The sequence below is a fragment of the Podarcis liolepis genome, assembly GCF_965112155.1.
Source record: "Podarcis liolepis genome assembly, chromosome: 7".
In the NCBI taxonomy this organism is placed as follows: domain Eukaryota; kingdom Metazoa; phylum Chordata; class Lepidosauria; order Squamata; family Lacertidae; genus Podarcis; species Podarcis liolepis.
The window spans coordinates 9,790,207-9,811,432 of record NC_139561.1 but is presented as its reverse complement, the minus strand read 5'-3'; the positions used below and the strand labels follow the sequence as shown (position 1 = coordinate 9,811,432).

At 44.4% G+C, this 21,226-nt stretch overlaps 1 protein-coding gene across 1 annotated transcript; it reads left to right on the top strand.

Annotated features, from left to right (window-relative positions):
• Positions 1–1,132: 1,132 nt before the first annotated feature.
• RPL6 (ribosomal protein L6) lies at positions 1,133–12,121 on the top strand. The gene is made up of 6 exons (XM_083511428.1): positions 1,133–3,139; positions 3,893–3,991; positions 8,350–8,493; positions 8,732–8,780; positions 9,955–10,139; positions 11,918–12,121. The coding sequence occupies exons 1-6, from the start codon at positions 2,990–2,992 to the stop codon at positions 12,068–12,070; spliced, it is 780 nt and encodes a 259-aa protein (XP_083367554.1). The 5' UTR covers positions 1,133–2,989; the 3' UTR covers positions 12,071–12,121.
• The last annotated feature ends 9,105 nt before the right edge of the window (positions 12,122–21,226 follow it).

Sequence of the window (21,226 nt, the reverse complement as noted above, 5' to 3'; positions counted from 1 at the left end):
GTATAAGTCAGGTATGTCTGAAGTCTGTTTCGGGGGCCTAATCCAGCCCCTGTGACAGTTTATTTCCTGGGGTATAATCCTAAAAATACCTCAACAACTTGAACCCTAAAAAAAGATTAACAACTTTGGTCGGCCCTCACGGCCCATCACTTCATTAAATCTGGTCCTCTTTAAAAAAAGTTTGGACACCACTGGTGGTTTTCATGAACTGCCCATAGTTCCCTGTGACCTGTGGGAGATTTTCTGCCGCAAGTTCCAAAGATCTCAGAAACACGTTCTGCAGTAACTTGGAGCAGGGCTTTAATGTGGCTGTCCCTGTTCTTTGGAAGAGCATCCCTCTTGAGATCAAAAGGCACCCATTATCTACACTTTCCAGAAACTATTGAAGTTTTTTTTTTGTTCCAACAGGCTTTGTCAGCTGGATAAATGGGTCTTTACCACTACAGTGGTACTTCGGGTTAAGTCCTTAATTATTTCCGGAGGTCCATACTTAACCTGAAACTGTTCTTAACCTGAAGCACCACTTCAGCGAATGGGGCCTCCAGCTGCTGCCCTGCCCCGCCGAAACACGATTTCTGTTCTCATCCTGAAGCAAAGTTCTTAACCCGAGGTAATATTTCTGGGTTAGCGGAGCCCGTAACCTGAAGCGTCTGTAACCTGAAGCGAATGTAACCCGAGGTACCACTGTAGTGTCCACTTGTTTGGATTTTAGTCTGGTTTTAAATTCATTTGCTGTATGTATGTTTTAAACTGGTTTTATGTGTAAATTTATCTTATGTGCAAATTGTCTAGAGACAGTGGTTTAGAAGGCAAGTAATAAATTAATTGTAATAATGAAGATGTCGATCCAGTGTACAGCAACCGGGGGAAAGGCAAATTCCTTGCTAAGGATCATCAGGCAAGGAATTGATATCATGCCTATCTATGCTCCTTTCGGAATAGCAGCTACGACCACAAAGTTAGTTGGCATCCGGCTGTCTCGGGAGACAATAGTGAAGTGAGCCTTTGGGGCTGAAGTCAAACTGTGGGAAGGTTACAGCACAGTAAACTACATCCCCCAGAATGCCTTGGGTCGCGCGCGGTGACGTCACGCCCGCTTTCTCTTTACCGCCGAGGTCCCGGATATTGCCTCTTTTTCCCTTCTCCGAAGGTAAGTATGGCGTCGTGGTGGCTTTTCGCTCCTCAGGCCCGCCGTTATAATCCGCTGCCATCCGCCTTAAAGAGGCACCGAGCGAGGTGCGGGTAGGAGCAGGCTCCTCGGCGGACGTGCGGCGGGCGCTACGGGGCTGTTTTTCTGGTCGGCGGGGTGGGATTCCCCGGCAGGCGCCGCAGGAGTTTTAGGCCGCCGCGGATTCACTCGCTTGGCAGGCCGGTTGCTTTCAGGGGGCTGCCGTATTGCACCGAAGAGGCGCGCGGCTCGGAGGAGGAACACGTGTTGTCACTGTTCTTGGGTGTCTTGCGACGGGGGGTGGGGGGAGCATCTCGGACCCAACAGGTCGCTTGAAAGGTTTTTCAACGGGAGGAGCTGTCGGCTTCTTAGCCGCACGTTCTTGGGTCCTTCCACGATCTTGCAAATGGTTCTCGCCCTCTGGGGTTGGTCGTGGCTACGTGGGAAACACTTAACGCGTCTCTCAGGTGTTTCTCGCCCATCCTAATACTGTCTCTTCTGGGCCACGATTTCGCCAGCCTCGATGTGTGGCATGTTTTGTGGGTGGCCCTATATTGGTGCATTGGGTTGGGTCTTTGAGCATGAGAAAAGGGTCTGTGTTCAAGTTCGACCTGGGAATGTCTCTGTAGACCAGTTGGCCAGGAGTTCTTTGTGACTTTTGTCACCTCCTTACAGCTTCTTTTTAATAGTCAGCTGACCTTTTATTTATGAAAAGCAGGAAAGTGTCTATAGGATGCCAGTCGTGAAGTGGGCATTTTGTCTAAATATAATATTTTTAAACCTTTTGGACCAGTGGGGAAGAGTGTTGCTTGCGGGTTTTCCCATCCAGCAGGTTATTCTTCTGTTCTTATAATTCATTGAGGAGAAGGCTATCAATGGCTACTAGCCATGATGGCTATACTCTGCCTCCACAGTTGGAGGCAGCAATGCTACTGACGCAGGAGGGGAGAGGGCTCTTGTGTTTTGGTCCTGCTTACAGGCATCCCACAGGAATGTGGTTGGCCACTTTCAGAACAGGATGGTTCCAGCACGCTCTGTTTATATTCTTAAAACAAGCCTTCCCTCTCCTCTTCTGGGAGACTAGAGCTGTAATCCTACCTAAGCTTGCTTGGGAAAGCTATCATCAATTACTTTGGCATTGTTATAAATAAATACTGTATCCGACAGAGACATCAGCTCAGGGGGGAAACTTCATGTACATAAGCTAACTGAAGTACAGAGTTAAAAGACCAAAGGGAGACCGTGCAGTATATCTAGTGTAGCACAGACATCAGTGGTTTCATGGCCTCCATATATTCAATGCACATGGCTTCCCCCCAGAAATTCTGGGAACTAAAGTTTACTCCACACAGAGCAAAATTCCCAGCACCCTTAACCAATTACATTTCCCAGGGTTCTTTGGGGGAATTTGTGTGCTTTAAACGTGTGGTTGTGTACGCAGCTAATATTGCAACGTACGTTTTTGTGGAGTACAGTCTGCTTCATAATAGATAATTGCCACCACATACACATATGTGTGTGTATCAGAATATATCTGAAAGTTATGATAACACTAATGGAAGAGGCCTGTTATCATTAAAGAATGTGGTCTTTGTTTTATTTCCATGCTACTACTGTAGCTCGTTTTTGATATTTCAGAACTATTCTTTATCCCAATGAAGCAATGCTGTATTGATTGTAACTGTTGTGCAATGTTGAGGGCTAGAAACTTTTTTAAAACAAACAAAAAACCTTAAATGTCTTTTTCCATTGTGCAATGCACTTTTCCTTTTTCTTGCTTATGTTCTGCAATTTGCTAATGTTGATTTCTCTGCTTTCTAGATGGCGGGCGAGAAGAAAACAAAGAGGGTTCGGAAGGTTCATGCCAGCCGCAACCCAGTGCTGGCCCGGGGAATCGGGAAGTATTCCCGGTCTGCCATGTATGCTCGGAAGGCCATGTACAAGCGCAAGTACAAAGCTCCAGAAACTAAGGTAGGGGGAACTAGCACTCTTTCAGAGCTCATAGTAGGTAGAGCTGCAAAACTTACAAGCTGCCATTTAACATACAGAACATTTGCTGGCATGCAGCTTGATGAAGGCTTTTTAAAAGGGCTAGATAAATTTCATTTTTACCCTGCTGTTCAGTGAAAAAGGAGAAGAAATGAGGAATAAACCCAGCTTGGACCCTGGTTCTTATAAGTGATCTTTCTGGCGTGGGGAGGGGAGCAAGACCTCTGCAGCATTCTCTTTTTTGACCAATCGTTGGGGCCCTTACTGTGATGTACTTCCTGGGAGGCAGGGTGCACGTCCTCCCAGTGGCTCTGGGTCTGATGGCAGATGCCAGAGTTTGCTTTCCTTTAATTCTGCAATTCCTGGCCAACTGATGAGGCTGAATGTTCTTCCACCTGTGAAGGGAGGAAGAGAGCTTGTAGTTGTACCTCCTGTGGCTGTTGAATGACGTCAGGTTGGTCTCCCTGTAATAATAATTTCATATCTCAACAGCTGGTTGGTGACATTGAACCGCCACATTTAAAGGCAGTGTACCTCTGAATATCAGGTGCCTGAAACAAGCAAGAGGGGAGAGGGCTCTTGACTGGGCTCAGCTTTTGCGGACTTATCAGAGGCGTCTGGCTGAATCTCAGCCAGATTCCAAGTATGAGGCAGCAGAGCTTCTCTTCTGCACTGTATTGAAAGCTAGTTTGCAAATATATTTCTAAAGTAGTTTGTGTTTTGTTTTGTCTTCAGATAGAAAAGAAGAAAAGAGAGAAAGAGCCAGCTACTATCACGAAGCCTGTTGGAGGTGATAAGAATGGAGGCAACAGGGTGGTCAAACTTCGCAAAATGGTAAGAACTTGTCTGCAAGCTGGTGAACTGTAGCAGTTAAGGCTTTCAAGGTTGAATGTGCCACGTTTGGTCTCAAATTACACCTTCGATATACACTTGCTGGCTGACCACTTTCCCTCTTCCTGTTGCCACTCCCACGTAGTAAATTGGGAATAAAAAGTAGGTTGCAGCAGAAATTTTTGCAGGGGGAGGTGTCAAGCTACAGGTGCTTGCATGTCATCTATTAAATGCTGCAATTCCCTTATGAATAACTGAGCACAGCAAAAATTCATCAGGCTTGAAAACAGCCACTTGCTTTGGGGGAGTACATTCTGCCTAGTGGGGGCTGTGCAGCTGAGCAGCCAGAGTACAGATACAAAAGTTGGTTCTTTCGTTCTTTTTAGGCATAACAGATGACTTAATCTGTGGGTAGGCTGACTAGTAAAAAAACCAAAAAATTACTTTAGACTAGGGTGTTCTCAGTGCTATAGTTCTCTTCAAATAGCTTAATGTCTTCTTCTCAAAAAAATTTGGCTGCTTCAACAGTCTGTATGGCAGCACTGGGCCACGGTTAGAGCAGGATCTACTGGTAAATCTCTGGAGAATCTGCAGTAGGTTGGCAAGGGCTTTAGGTTCCCACGTACCCTACTGGACAACAAACCACTTTTGGGCTACTGAAGTGAAGTAAGTGAACCAGGAGTGGACTATTGCATGGAATCATTCTGAGCTCCATTTCACCCTGTTAACGGTACTGAAAGCAAATTCTTTGGCTCAGAATGTGCTAAGAGGCACCCAGTTTTTAAATGATTATTAATACTATTTTTATAAAACAAGAAAGGTGAATCAAAGGGAGGAGGGATGCAGCAATGTGTATCCACACATAAACAAGCATTTTCCAGCTCACAGTGCTGCTCCAAGCGGACAGATTTAGATACACAGCAATATACTTCTGATTACAAAGAAAGTCAGCTTAGGCATATACAGTTCAATAGATGCTCACTATCCAGAACTTGCTCTCTTGTGACAGGCTGCACATACAGATACAAGTGTTTCAGCAAGGTTCTCACTCTATTACCTGCTTAACAGTTGGCAAGAGTTGTCCATCTGGTGTTATAGGATCAATCCCTTTGCAGTCATGAGGGCCCTTGGATTCCTTCGTATGTTGTCTGTTAGCTTCCACGACCGAATGTAGTTCAGAATTATATAGAGGCAACTATGCTTTCTATCCTGTACTACTGAACTATTATATATATATTTTTTTATTAAATCTTTATTAATTTGAATTTTAAAAAAAATCAAAACGCAATGACATTTAATACAGGCACAAAGCAAGAAAATATAAAGGAAAAAAGAGAAGAGAAAAAAACCACATAATACTATACAGTCATACCTCGGGTTACAGTCACTTCAGGTTGTGATTTTCGGGTTACGGATTTCCGAAACCTGGAAGTAATGGAACGGGATACTTCTGGGTTTCGGCGGTCGCACATGTGCAGAAGCGCTAAATCGCGCTTTGCACATGCGCAGAAGCACCGAATTGCAACGTGCGCAGACGCGGGTTGTGAACGTGCATCCCGCACGGATCACATTCACAACCCGAGCATCCACTGTACATTTCATATATGTAAATGCCATATCATATTTACAAACTCACAAAAAAGAACAAAAACATTACTATAAATCAGCTAAAAAAGGCTTCCAAATATTTTCATTTACTATATCTATTCTTTCCTTTATAATGCACCGTCTCAAATTAACTTACCGTATTTTTCACCCTATAGGACGCACTTTTTCCCCTCCAAAAATGAAGGGGAAATCTGTGTGCGTCCTATGGGGCGAATACAGGCTTTCGCTGAAGCTTGGAGAGCGAGAGGGGTCGGTGCGCACCGACCCCTCTCTCCAGGCTTCAGGAAGCTATCAACAAGCCTGGGGAGCCCGCGGGAGTTCCCGCAGGGCTTCCCAGGCTGCAGATAGGCGCCCAGGGCGCCCTGAAGCAGAGCGCCCCGCACGCCGGGCAGACATCCGCAGCCTGGGGAGCCCTGTGGGAGTTCCTGCAGGGCTCCCTAGGCTGCGGATAGCAGCCTGCTGCACGGAGCGTGGGGCGCGCTGAAGCAGAGCGCCCCGCGCTTTGGGCAGACATCGGCCAGCCCCACAAGCTGGGGGACAGCGGGGAGGCGGAGCGCCGCCATACCGCTGTTCCCCGACCTGGTTTGCTTTCCCTGACCTGGTTTTTGGGGGGAAATAAAGGGAAATTTTTTTCCTTTATTTCCCCCCCCCCCAAAAAAAAAACTAGGTGCGTCCTATGGGACGAAAAATACGGTAATTATTTTCGTACGTCCGAACATAATATTATTTCCATCTTTTATTTACAAGAATCACTCTAGTTCTACCAGGCAATTCTTATTCTTACAGTAATTTTTTAGGTATTCTTTAAATATTCTCCATTCTTTATATACGTTCTGTTTCGATTGATCTCTTACTCTCCCTGTCATCTTTGCTAGCTGTAGATATTCTATCATTAGGGCTTGCCACTCTGCTATTGTAGGTATTGCTTAATTTTTCCAATTTCTTGCCACTAATATTCTGGCTGCCATTGTTTCATACATGAACAATATTTCTATATTTTTTCCCTATTTCTATTGGCAATATGCCTAGAAGGAGGGTTTCTGGTCTTTTTTAAAAATTAAGTTCATCATAAATATTGTTCCAGAAGTCTCGGATAACTATGCAGTTCCACCACATATGCAAATAAGACCCCATCTCTTTTATATTTATATGAGGCAGGCACCTTCATTGTTACTCTGAGGCACCTGCTAAACAGACATGTTTGCTTATAAAGTTAATATAGATTTTAATCTGTTTTTAGTCTGTTTCACTTTTTGAAGGTCTTAAATTATTAATTTTTCTTATAATTTATTTGCAAACTGCTTTGATGTATTTTTTCAACAAGCAGTGTGTAAAGTTTATGAAATAAGATACATAAATACCATACATGCCTAAGAGACTTTGGTTCTTCATCCCTTCTGTTTCCTGTTTTCGATTTTGTTGCTCACTTCATTTTGTACCTGTTGAAAAACAGAATAAAATAGTTAATAAAAAATGAATTACAGAGGTTTGCTTGAACCTTAAAGCAGTATTTAGTGCTATATTATTGAAACCTATAGCCTCTTCTCAAAAGAAAGCAATTACAGGATATGACAAAATTGTATGTGCCAAATTTGCCTGATCTGTGCAGAATCGCCAACTTATAGCCAACTTAGTAATATTGGATCAAGTGTAATTTTAAGTCCAACTGAAACCTTCATCTGAACTAGTGAGCACAGTGCTTGTGAACACTTAAGTACAATAGTAGCATAGCCTCTGTTTTTTAATTCTACTTATGTGTCTTTTGCACCTGACGGTCTATATCTTGGGGTTCTGCTGAAAGGGAAATCAGTTCCCATGAGCCTGAAATCTGCCCCCTTCCCCCGCTGTGTGCAGGAAGGAGAATAGCATAATAGGAACATATCTGGACTTGACTAATTAGGAATGATACAGTGGCTTGCTGCTGTTGCAGTTTGATTGATTGTGTAAAATGTGTACGGCTGATCACAGGTGGTCTGCATAAATGTTGCTACCTGTAGCAGGTGACACTTGAATCAAAACAACCGCCTGCTTATTCTCTTGTTTAAGCCGTGGGGGGCAGGAAGATCTGTCCCTCTGGGTATTGTCAGACTCTATCTGCCATTAACCCCAAACTGCATGATCAGTGAGTGTTTGCAGTCCAACCGACAAGTGGCAGGCCGCACCCGCTGTAAAGTATAAGTGAGAGTTGAATGTTTAGATCCTTGAAGTTAGGCCATACAGTGTGGTGAATGCTCACCTAATGTTCTTCCTTTGTAATAAGATACATTCCTACAATGCAAATAAGCTCAAAAACAAGTTGAGATACAAAACAAATTGAGATTTGTGCAGAGAATTATCATTAAACATTGCATTATCAATTTTCACCATTTCTGTGCAAAGTAGAAAAAAGCCCCTATCTGTGCAGGTGTCCAACTCTCTGATTTTGTGCTCTGTAGGGGTGTTGTTTGTCTTTGCTTTGATATGTTTAAAGACTGATAAATGGAAAGCTTCATAAGCAGCTTTCTTTAATTGCACCGGTGCTGTGATACTTTGCTGCACAAGAACACATTCAGATCTATAGATTTCAGAATTTGTTGTATATGTGCCATCACTGTATTGCTGGAGAGGCTGCTAGACCTTTTGGCTGTTGGGCAAACACATGGCTGAGATTTTTCCACGTCAAGCATTAAAAGTGTCAAGAATGAGTTCTTGGAAGAAAGGGGGTGCTGAAGTCAAAACTAGACTGCGAAAGCTAATAATTTCTCTCTTTTCAGCCAAGGTACTACCCAACAGAAGATGTTCCCCGCAAACTCCTGAGTCATGGCAAAAAGAATTTTGCCTTACACAAGAGGAAGCTGCGGGCTTCAATAACCCCAGGAACTGTTGTGATCCTTCTCACTGGTCGCCACCGAGGCAAGGTAAGGGGGACTCTGTATGACTCACAATGCTCTGACCTATGTTAAGCCATTATCTGCTTCTCTAAAACAACCTGCAGTTCATTAACCATGGCTTCAGATTGTGGTTGTTAGCCGTAAGCGAGCCAAAGTTGAGCTATGGGCAGTTTTCAGACATAAGGTTAAACCATAGTTTAGCGTTATTTGCAGGTGATTGGTGTTCCTTCACCCTGCTTACAAACCTCCTCTGTCTTGTTTTTAGCGTGTGGTCTTTCTGAAGCAGCTCGGAAGTGGTCTGTTGCTTGTAACAGGTAAGCTAATCATACATGGACAGCTAGGTCCTATAACATTTGCTTTCCTATAATCTCTGCTGACCTGGATTAACTATTTGATGTATTTTGTATGTTGGGACTCTTAAATAAATTTCATTTCCTTCATTAAAACAAATACAGCCATTAAAGGGGTGGAAGTAGTGAATATCGTAAGTACACCTCAAATATTACCACAATAGTACTTAACACATAGAGCTCTTTGACCTATTCAAAGAACTTTGTGCTAACTAGTTGTAAGCCCAGGCATGGGGGACCTGTCACCCTGCAGATGTTGATGAACTGTGGTTCGCTGGTCATGGACCAAGCTGGCTGTGGCTGGTGGCGGTTCAGAGTCCAGCAACATCTGGAGGACCATGTCATGCAACAGACCCTAAAGGTGAATCACTATTATCCCAAGTGATATGAATGCAGGGGCTGAGTTTGAGAAAGTTTCATTTGGTGACTTCGTGCCAGGGGCAAGGTTCAAATTGGGGACTTGCCGATTTATAGCTATACACACTTGGGAACAAATTCTGTTGAACTCAGTGGAATGGATATCCGAATAGACTTGTAGCATGCTGGTTATCCCTCAAATACATTTCTTACAGTAAACAAATCATGGAATCCCACTAATTGTGTGGTGAATCTTAATGGATTTTACCCCTCATATCCCTTTTTAAGCATCAGTGTGCACTGCTTTAGAAAGTACTGTGCAAAAAGCAATAAATGTCACACCCAAACTTGACAAATGGCACTTCCAGGATTACTTTCAAGACCCAAAGAAACCACACCCCAACAATATCTTGTGCCTCTTCTGAGTTCTATTTCCGTTTCCTTTTTTACCCTGAAAGCCACTCTGGAAATTCTTGAACTAAGGTGGAGTAGCAGGTACTTGGCAATAAATATGTATTCTTTTTAATTTTTTTAAAGTGTGTTTTCCTGTCATTCCCAGGCTGTTCTGCCAGTTTCCTGTGCTGGCTACATTTTTCTTGAGAGTATAGAATAGCTGGAATCGCTTGTTTTGTTTTTCTTGGGGGTTTTCAGTTGATTCCTTTGAGTAGAGCAGCAACGTTGTGTCCCGCTTGAATGGCAGGAAAACACATACGAGCCTGGCCTTTTCCTGGTGCCTCAAGGCCACCGTATGTCATTCACTTGTCCTGTGTCTTGCCTGTAGGTCCCCTGACCATCAACCGGGTCCCCCTGCGCAGGGCTCACCAGAAGTTCGTCATTGCTACTTCAACCAAGGTTGACATCTCCAGTGTGAAACTTCCAAAGCACCTCAGTGATCTTTACTTCAAGAAGAAGAGGCTGCGTAAACCCAAACACCAGGAGGGGGAAATTTTTGACACTGAGAAAGAGGTGGGTGTGTTTTCTGGGTGAATGAGATGGGCCAAAGCGTGTCTGTCTGTCTTGAGCACACATGAGTTAGCAAATCTTGGAGAAAAAATAGATGTAGATTTGCAGGCCACCAAATCTTTGTACAGTGGTACCTCGGGTTACATACGCTTCAGGTTACAGACTCCGCTAACCCAGAAATAGTACCTCGGGTTAAGAACTTTGCTTCAGGATGAGAACAGAAATCGTGCTCCAGCAGTGGGAGGCCCCATTAGCTAAAGTGGTGTCTCAGGTTAAGAACAGCTTCAGGTTAAGAACAGACCTCCGGAACGAATTAAGTATTTAACCCGAGTACCACTATATTAACAAGTCTCCAGCAGGACAAACAATATCCCCCAGATAGCATGCCCACCTGACAACTCGAGTAACACCTCGATTAGAACAAACTGCCAAGCTCTGCTGCTGTTCAACTCATTTGCTCTAACCACAGAATGTAAAATATCAGAAGGGGACCTGAGAGTACTTTGTATGTATCTTTGATATACCCAAATTCATAATATTTATTGAATGAAGAGTATACCAGGCTAAAGTGGTGCTTCAGGTTAAGAACAGTTTCAGGTTAAGAACGGACCTCCGGAACGAATTAAGTACTTAACCTGAGGTACAACTGTAGTGACTCTTGGGGGACTGCTGAACAGAAGTGAGTCCAGCATTGTGCATTTGACTGTTGTGATGGTGTTAGTGTGATATATACAGTTTTCTCCAACTTTGGGTCCTTTGCATGTTTTGGATTCCAGCTCCCAATGCCCTGGCTAGCAAAGATGGGTGATGTAGTCCAGCAAAATATGGGGACCTGGCATTAGCACAGTTGGGCTGCCTACCTCCTTCAGAAAAAGACTTGCCTTCCACGAAATAAATAGGACCGGATTTTAGGTGCAGATTTTATCCTAAGCTTGCAGTAAACAAATTACCTTCTTATGGCAGGGATCAGAAAACTTTTTCAGCAGGGGGCCGGTCCACTGTCCCTCAGACCTTGTAGGGGACTGGACTATTTTTTATTTTATTTATTTTTTATTAATTTTTTTTGAGGGGTGAATGAATTCTCACGCCCCACAAATAACCCAGAGATTCGTTTTAAATAAAAGCACACATTGTACTCATGTAAAAACACCAGGCAGGCCCCACAAATAACCCAGAGATGCATTTTAAATAAAAGGACACATTCTACTCATGTAAAAACACGCTGATTCCTGGACCGTCCGCAGGCTGGATTTAGAAAGCGATTGGGCCGGATCCGACCCCCGGGCTTTAGTTTGCCTACCCATGTTCTATGGGGATTCATTGGCTTGCAGAGCTCATGCTCGTCTTATTTATTTTTTTACAGAAAAATTAGCCTTTAATCACATAGCTTGGTTGGGAGGGAGGGCGGGCAGCCCAGCACACAAACACCGCTGCTTCCTGTTGTCCTGTGCCCAATTCTTTTTCCTAGACCACGACATACACACAGAAAGTGAGTTTCCCGCCATAGATGGGGAAATAGCAGCCTTTGCTGCCGCTCCCCACCCCCAAGGGAGCTTTTGACAAACAGAGGAGTTTCAGAAACATTTTGTGAAATGACATTGGCCAGCGTGTAGTGAGGAGGTTTTGCTATTTTTAAAAGAATTAAATGTCACTGGGTATATTGAAGTAGTTCTTTGCATCCTGGTCCACAGCAGCAGCCTAGAGGAAGTGGGAGGTGTTGTAGGCCCTGGGGAGGCTCTAAAGGGTGAACAAATGATTGACATGCTGTCCTGCTTTTTCAGAAATACGAGATAACGGAGCGACGCAAGGCGGACCAGAAGCACGTGGACTCCCAGCTCTTGCCCATCATCAAGAAGGTGCCTCAGCTGCGAGGCTATTTGCGTTCAACATTTTCGCTTTCCAATGGCGTTTATCCTCACAAATTGGTTTTCTAGATTGTCTGGAGACACCTCAGTAAAGTTTGGAGAAAAAAGAACCCTACAAAATAGTTTTACTGGTCGTACTTCCTTTCTATAGAGTTTAATTCTGCTTTATCTTGACTTAAAACAGCTAACTATCCGAATACTCTTTTGCGGGGGCTGGATGGAGGAAGGTGGATGGTGTGGCATTTCTTTTTGACAGTTGATTAGCCGAGGGAGCTGTTGTTGTTTTGTTGTTTAGTTGTTTAGTCGTGTCTGACTCTTCGTGACCCCATGGACCAGAGCATGCCAGGCACTCCTGTCTTCCACTGCCTCCCGCAGTTTGGTCAGACTCATGCTGGTAACTTCGAGAACACTGTCCAACCATCTCGTCCTCTGTCGTCCCCTTCTCCTTGTGCCCTCAATCTTTCCCAACATCAGGGTCTTTTCCAGGGAGTCTTCTCTTCTCATGAGATGGTCAAAGTATTGGAGCCTCAGCTTCACAATCTGTCCTTCCAGTGAGCACTCAGGGCTGATTTCCTTCAGAATGGATAGGTTTGATCTTCTTGCAGTCCATGGGACTCTCAAGAGCACCATAATTCAAAAGCATCAATTCTTCGGCGATCAGCCTTCTTTATGGTCCAGCTCTCACTTCCATACATCACTACAGGGAAAACCATGGCGTTAACTATACGGAGGAAGTGATACCAGAAGTTATTTTCCTTTTCATTCTCAGTAGACCTACGCTGGGAACCAGCAGTCTCCTTACGGATGGCAGTCTTCCCAACTGCCCTCCTTTCATTTTGAAAGGCCTTTTTCAAGTGGGCATGGTCAGAATTCTCACACTCTCATTTAGGTAACCTGAAGGAAAGTCTGCATGGGTGATTCAATAAGGAGCGAGGGAGCTTAGGCCTTTGTGGGCTGTGTGCCTACATGTCTCCAAAATTGCAGTTTGAGGCCTGATCCTGAGGGTTTTAACATCACAACCACACACTGCGTCCTTTGCTATTTATACATACATTGTATACATTGCATTTAATTATGGGTTTTTCTTTTGTTTTAATATCTAAACATGATGTAGCATATTGCGGGTAGCTGTAGAGAGTGAGATAATGGCTGGACATAGTTGTTGCAGAATCTTCCTTTGTTATCTATTTGTTCAATAAGATTTATATGCTGCGTAAAGGCAAAGGACCCCTGAAGTTAACTCCAGCCATGAACGACTCTGGGGTTGCAGCACTCATCTCGCTTTACTGGCCAAGGGAGCCGGTGTTTGTCCGCAGACAGTTTTTCCAGGTCATGGGCTGGCATGACTAAGCCGCTTCTGGCAAAACCAGAGCAGCACACGGAAACGCCGTTTACCTTCCTGCCGGAGCGGTACCTATTTATCTACTTGCACTTTTTGGGGGTGCTTTCAAACTGCTAGGTTGGCAGGAGCTGGGGCTGAGCAACGGGAACTCACCCCATTGCGGGGTTTCGAACCACCGACCTCCTGATTGGCAAGCCCGAGAGGCTCAGTGGTTTAGACCACAGCGCCACCCGTTTAATTGTTGAAAAAAATCTCAAAGGGGAAAGACTGATTCCATGCGATCCTGCTTAGTTTACAAGGCCAGCAGTGTCTTTGTAGCAGATCAAGGCATGAAGGAGATAAGATTTCACAGCTGAAGTGGAAATCTCTGCACTTCTGTACACCAGGGGTCTGAATTGTGCAGAGGGAGGGGCTGTACCTGCAAGCTATTAAAATGAGGGCCTTGAGTGGTACACAGTGTTAGTCAAACTCAGGGTAGACCCATTGCAGTGGGCCTACTCAGGGTGTGGCTACCACTGAATACTGTCCATTGCCTTTTCTTTTCACATCAACTCTGCCTTCATGCTTTCACCGTGTTCCAGCAGTCCAGCTCTACCGTAGAATAAGATTTAATTGCCAAAGTGTGGCTGGCCACAATTTGTCAGTAGAGGGAGCTGGTGTGTGTAGTGTTTTGTTGCAGGTGCGCCTTCAAGAAGTAATAGAACAGGGCAGTCCAACAACTCATACCAAGCGGGCAGCAAGAATAATTTGACACGGAACCCACAGGCCACACACGGAATTAAATTTCCATATCGTTAATTATAAAGTGTTTGCAGTATAGTTGATATTATTTAATATACATGATATATTTATGTATGTATAACTACATAACTAATAGATTAGATTTAATTTATTAAACAAGTTTAATACACAAACACAGGGTGTGTCACTGGCAGAGAAAGATGCACAGCACAGAAATACAGAAGAACCCAGGATCAGGGTTTGTGAGAGAATCTTGAAATCCCACCCGAGGAAGATCTGAGGTCAGGTATAAGAGCAGCCCTGAAACAATTGCCACCATGTCCCATCTCTCCCACTCAGTTGCAGTCCAGCCTACCTCTCTCCTTACCCATCCTGGAGAGGATGGAGGGAAGAGGCAGAAAGTCACAGGTTCAAGATCCTCTTTCCTTACCAATATATAATAAAAATAATAAATGTTATTTATTCCCCAGCCAAGACCGGGCTCAGGGTGGCTAACAACCAATAATAAAAACAAGTTGATTAAAATACAATTTTTAAAAAACAAGATTAAAATACAGTGGTGCCCCGCAAGACGGAAAACTCGCTAGACGAAAGAGTTTTCTGTTTTGGAGGTCCTTCGCAAAACGAATCTCCTATGGGCTTGCTTCACAAGACGAAAATGTCTTGCGAGTTCCTGCGAGTTTTTTTTCCTCCCCCCCCCTTTTTCTAAGCCGCTTATCAGCTGATCCGATTAGCCGCTAATAGCGCTAATCCATCAATGGGCTTGCTTCGCAAGATGAAAAAATCGCTAGACGAAGAGAATCCCAGAACGTATTCTTTTCGTCTTGCGAGGCACCACTGTACAACATTAAAACATTCGGATGCAGCCTCTTCACAGGAGGAGAAAGGAAAAAGAAAGAGGCGGAGGGAATCAAACTGATTCTAAGCCAAAGGCCAGGTGGAACAACTCTGTCTTACAGAAATCAGATCCCGCAGGGCCATGTGTCATGAGACAGCATTCCACCAGGCCAGTTTTGAAAAGGCCCTCGCTGTGGTTGAGGCTAATCTTAACTTCCTTAGGGCCCGGGACCTCTAGGGTGTTGCTATTTATGGACCTTATGGTCCTCCATGGGGCATACAAGGAGAGGTTTGGATGTGTGACATTAGAATTGGGGGTCTTAAAAATCCCCCCCCCCTTTGCCAGTCTAAAAGCAGGAACCTGAGTTTGCTCTTTCCTACCAGCTGTACAGCTGAGATCTATCTACCCAGACTGCCCCAGCCTCCACTACTCCCCACCCACCCCACTGGTCCTGCTTCTCTAGATCCCTGCCAGGCCTTTGACTTGGATGCACTTGGGACCATGAGGAGCGCCCCCAACACACCAGTAGTAGCAGCAGCACCATCACCACATCTCTGCAGTATGGCCAAAGCTGAGAGTCCTTTTAAGAATATCTCAGGACAGGGAACATCTGGCCCTGCAGATGTTGGCTCCATCAGCCCCAACCCACATGGCCAATAGGGTGAATGGGATCTGGAGTTGAACAACAGCTGCCGCAGATGTTTCTTCAATTGCCCCTGCTGTGTTTTGCATTGTGGTTTTCCCCCTGCCCGATACTTATGAGGGGAGAAAACTCCACTTCTCCCTGATTCTGCACATTCTTGGGTAGGGACCATGACATTTATGGTTTTAGGCACAGTTTTGGTTCCCAATATGAGGGTAGCCTTCCACTTGAAGTACAACTCCCACTATCCCTGGGAGCTGATGCAACATGGGTCCGACAGCATCCAAAAATAACTATCCGTTGAGATTATTGCTGTGCAAGAGATGGGCTTCCCGCCATTCAGAAACGCTTCACTTTTTAGCAGTGTGGTTTAATCTCTAAAATTGTGAAGACATCCTCCAGTTGGGATGATTGGCAAAATCAAGGTAAACACTGCCAGAAATTGTGTGAATACATAGATGGCTCTACATGGGCAATCATTTCAGGTCATCTGCTTTTTTTGAGTTTTGGCTGCTGCCCAGTTCAGCTGACTCATTGCTTTTCGCCGAGCGCAGAATGGCTACGATCCTCCCCACCACTACCACCCTCCTCTCCAGCCTTGGGACAGCTAATAGAAAATGTTAGAAAGGTATCTGCTTCCAAAAATAGATGCAAAAACTCCCTGGTGTACTTCATTAACGTCAGATCTGCCTTTGGCAAATCATCTCACTTAAAACAGCAATCGAGAGGGCAAAGGGAGGAGGAAGGCTGGATTGCCTGAGGAAGCGATGGGAGGGAAGCTTTGGGTCAGAGAGCACAGAAAAAGAGCGGCTAAATTATTTTTCTAGTTGGTGTAATTGGTTTTGGTAGTCAACAGGGAGGAAATGTGCTATGGAGCACTTCTTAAAATTTCTATTTGTTCGTCTGCAAGTAAAAGTGGACATACTTAAGCTGTGAGCCCACTAAGCACAGTTTTGGTTCAAGAGTGGATCGCTGGGCAGGAAAGGATTGGATTTGACTACCACATTTTTAGACATGCACACTGGGTGATGGCCACTGTGAGTCACAATCACCCAGTGGTTGCAAGGTGAGTATCTTGCATCTTTACAACAGGAGATACAGGGCAAGGGCCGGAGCCTGAATACAACCCTTAAGTCATAAATAAAATGATGTAATGAGCTGAAATACTGTAGAACAATCATGTTTGATAGGAGTAAGAATTGAGAGCAGTAGAAGAGCCTGATGGATCAGGCTAATGGCCCATTTAGTCCAGCATCCTGTTCTCACAGTGGATGAACAGATGCCTATTATGGGAAACCAGCAAGCAAGACCCAAGCACAAGGACGCTTTCCCCCTCTGTGGTTTTCAGCAACTGATCCTCAGAAGCATTGCTGCCTCTGACCATGGATGGATAGCATTGCTATCATGTCTAGAAGCCAGCAATAACCATCAATTTCTCAAATACTCATCCATGCCAGTGGGTCTCTTCCAAACCTGTATGGGAGGCTAGAATCTATAGGAGGAAGCTTGCTGAACCAGCCAGGCTGGTTCTTTTGTTCCTTTGCCTTAGCTGCTCAGCTAAGTACCTGCCATTCACATCTTTAAAGACTGCTCTGTTGCCATAGAGACATTGGTGGGCCCACCTTGGCTGGATATAGCTTCCACAATTGGCCAAGAAGGGGCTGTGTATTAAGAGTTTTGTGTGATGATGCTTAGAAGTTGGTGCTGGAAGCTGGAGACGAAGAGATGTATGCTCCGTGCTGGAGCCAAAGACACCAGAGTTTCCATTGACCTTCATTCCAAGGTAACTGAAGTCCAGGCCGGTGCTGAGGCCCGTGGAGTCCCTGGCCATTCAGAGATTGGGGCTTACATACTGCAACAGTGTATAGAGTCCTATAAAGGATGTGAAATTGCCACTCAACTTGGAGTAATAGACTACTAGCACATAAGCAGTCACTGATAACCTGTTCCCAGAAGCCAAAACCCATCCTGCAACTCTTCATGCCATACAAATGACACCAGTTAGGAACTCAGCTAAATAATAATAACAGAGGAAATGGCTCCTCCAAGGCTTGACACTCCTGTCAACACACAGGAAGTGCATGGGAATGAGTCAGTGTGGAGCATCTTGGCTGAGAACCATGCTATGTGCTATAAATGAGTCATGACATAGGTTGTTGCTAACTAAGGTTACCAGGTCAGGAGCATTCTAGACTGAGATTTCAGGTCCCAAACCAGAGACCTATAGGTGCTCCCTGGTGATATAATTGTGGCCAACCCTGGTGATTCTTCTTCTGTGCTCCCTCCCATTACTGAGCCCTGGAGACAGAGGTTAATGGGGGGGGGGAGCAGTGCAGACACCCACCCACACCGAGAACATATGCAATAATTTGCAGCTGGCTCCTGCCAGACTGAAACTTGCAAGCTGCATGCAGTCATCTAAGAAAAATTGTTTAATGCACTCTCACCCACCTGGCAATGCAATCTGCCACCAGGAGTGATAAAGGAAAACTTGGATTCTTCATGTCGCCCCTAGAGGTCTGGCAACCCTACTGAATAATCTGCCCCGGTTTGGCCAGTAAACTAATAGGACTACTGCAAGGTAACCTTTTCTGGTCTTTATTTTTTTGTTTGTGCCTTGCAGACTACATCACTTACTGAGAAAGAGAAAGGAGTTGATAGGATTTACATTAAAAGGTCTATGGTTGTATAATAAATCTTATTGTTGCTGATTTGTATAAAACTTAACAATTTAATGCAATACCTCCCTTACTCTGAAAGCCGCATCTGCAATAATAGCTGGGGAAATGTGCTTTGAGGCATTTTGGGTAGCCCACAGCCTTCTGTGAGATTAAAATAGAGCAGGGGTAGGATCTGCCTGCCAATCTTAGCTGGACAGAGGGTCCAGGTTGGCCCACAAGGTCATTTCCCCCAAACCACGGCAACCTGCCCATCAACTGACATCACTCGTTGTGTCATCTGATGAGGAGGGGGGCGGGTTAAATCATGCATTGGTTGTGCACTCCTGTTCCTAGCAGGGAACAGCAGCATGCAGCCATAGCAGTAGGATTTAACCCCCCACTTATCGGCTGATGAATGGGGGTGAAATCTTGCTAACTTCAGCAGGTTTCTATGCAAATCCCTTTTGTGATTCTTTATTTGTTCTGCCAGACCTATGCAGGCAATTAAGAACACGTATTTCTACAACGGTTAACTGTTTTCTGTACCATTTTAACAATGCTTTTATGTATTTTTGTTGTAAACCACTTCAATATTTTTAATGAAATACTGGCATATAAATATGTTTATGAATAAATAAATAGTTAAGGAAATGTTGGGGAAATGGAGTGAACTGCTTTGTGAATCCCCAGGAACATGACATTATTTATCTGTTTAGCTGCAACTTTGCTCGCTAGGGCTGATGGGAGTTCTAAGCCCAAAACATCTGGAGGGCACCAGATTGGCAAAGGCTGATTTAACCCACTGGGCATCAGGGACAAAGGAAGGAATGCTGAGTGATTAACTTACACATTTTCAAAGGTTGGGCTCTGCCAAAATGCATCTCACCTTTCCAACTTGAGCACTAATTTGCACATTCTCATTAATAATATGCCAATAACTATTATATTTCCCTCTTGCACCCCACTTTTCATCACTCAGGTACTGCTTGTCTTGCATTTATCTCAAATAACTTCACTCAAGTTTCTCTCATAATATTTATTGTGTATAAAAATACGTTGTAATATGACGCCGGTTATTTTTTATTTTCCTGTATATTTCTGGCTTCAGACAATTGCCTTGGAAAGACTGCATTCCCTCTGCCTCTGGGAGAGAGTCTTGCAGAGCAATAATCCTTTTATCAGATGGCACTTTGGAGATTTGTAAAGCAATTTAAGTGAAGCAGGATGAGAAAACCATCTAAGGCACCTGATTCTATCGCAGGATCAGTTCTGCTGTGTATTGGAAAGAGTCCCGACATTCTTACATACATACTAACAGCAGCCCTCTCAATTGCAATAGCATGAGATGAAGGGTTCTGGAAATTCTCAGTGCAGTAGTAGTAGTAGTAGTAGTAATAATAATAATAATAATAATAATAATAATAATAATAATAATAATAATAAATTTATTATTTGTACCCAGCCACTCTGGGCAGCTTCCAACAAAGATTAAAAATACATTAAAATGTCACACATTAAATACTTCCCTGAACAGGGCTGCTTGTTCAGCAAGAAGATAGTGAAGTGTGAGAGGAAGACCTAGAAACCAAAGGCATAGGAGGAAAGGATGGCTTTGAAGTGCAAGGAGGAATCTAGCTAATTTAGGACTACCCTCCTTGCTCCGGAACATGGAAGGCTTCAAACCTAACCAGACTTATCTGGGAATAAGCCTGTATGAAAACCAGTCATCCTGTGTAAGGCAGGCTTAGTCATTTGGCATTGTTTGAAACAGCAAGTTTTGTTTAGTGATACTGAGCTAGAAATAAGAAAGGAATCGAGTATAGAACATGATAGGGAAACCAACACAAATGGGAAAATAAATGATCAGAATCCATTCTAAACCAGGACATCAACTTAGAGCAAAATCCTGCCTTTTCCAGGTGTTTTATTATGACTCCCATGGGCTGACAAAGCCTTTCCAAAACCAGACAAGAGATAAATAATAAAAGTTTATTATAATACTAATAGTGATAACAATTTTATTATTTATACCCCACCCACCTGGCTGGGTTTCTAGGGTTTACAGCATATACAAAACATATGAGGCTCAAACCTGCAACATTGGCATTATCAGCACCACCCTCTAACCAACCAGCCACCCAGGCTGACAAGAATTTTTAAGTTGGCATGTAAAATGGGAACAGGATTTATTGGTTTGTGTTTTGTTTTTTTTGCTTTTGTTATGTATCTAGTGTTTTTATCTTGTGTTTTGAACCGCCCTGAGAACTACGGGTGAAGGGCGGTATAGAAATTTAACGCACAATACAAATACTAAATGAAAATTTAAAAGCATGCCCATTTACACACACAGGGGTGATCGGAACTTCGAAATACATAACTTATTTACAACCCGTTTGGCTGGGGAGAGCCGTTTTGTGGGTTATGAGACTCTCTAGGAACCCTGGAAGCATATAACAGTATTGTAAAATAAAAAATAATGTCGGTGATGACAGCTAAGTGACGAAAGGACAAAAGTTTTATTATTTGCGCTGATGGGCATGTACCCTGTAAGGTGACAGAGACATATTTGGAAGCTCCTTGAGGGCAGGGACCCTCTGCACACGCCATGTACACACGGAATAGGTACAAACAGCGAGGACGACGGTTCGGTGGAGAGGGAGAGAGACAAAGAACTCTCCCCCTTGGCCCAAGCCGAATTTTTTAATTTTCTGAGGGAAATTAAAAAAGAAAAGAAGCGAAGCCGCCGCAGGGAGACCAGGCAGGAGGCGCCTGAGGGGAGAGAGGTGGGCGGAGCCAACCGGCTCGAAAGGGGGCGGGCTCCTTATTCCCTGGCGGCCAGTGAGCGGCCCGGTCGTCGACGTCGCCGTCGCCGCCGCTCTTCCCCCCTCCCTTTCGGAGCGCGCGAACCTGTCAGTCACTCCCGCCCGCTCGCTCGCCGCGGACTCCCGCTCCCCTCGCTCTCTTTCTATCACGGTTCGGCGCGCGCGGTGCATGCTGGTCC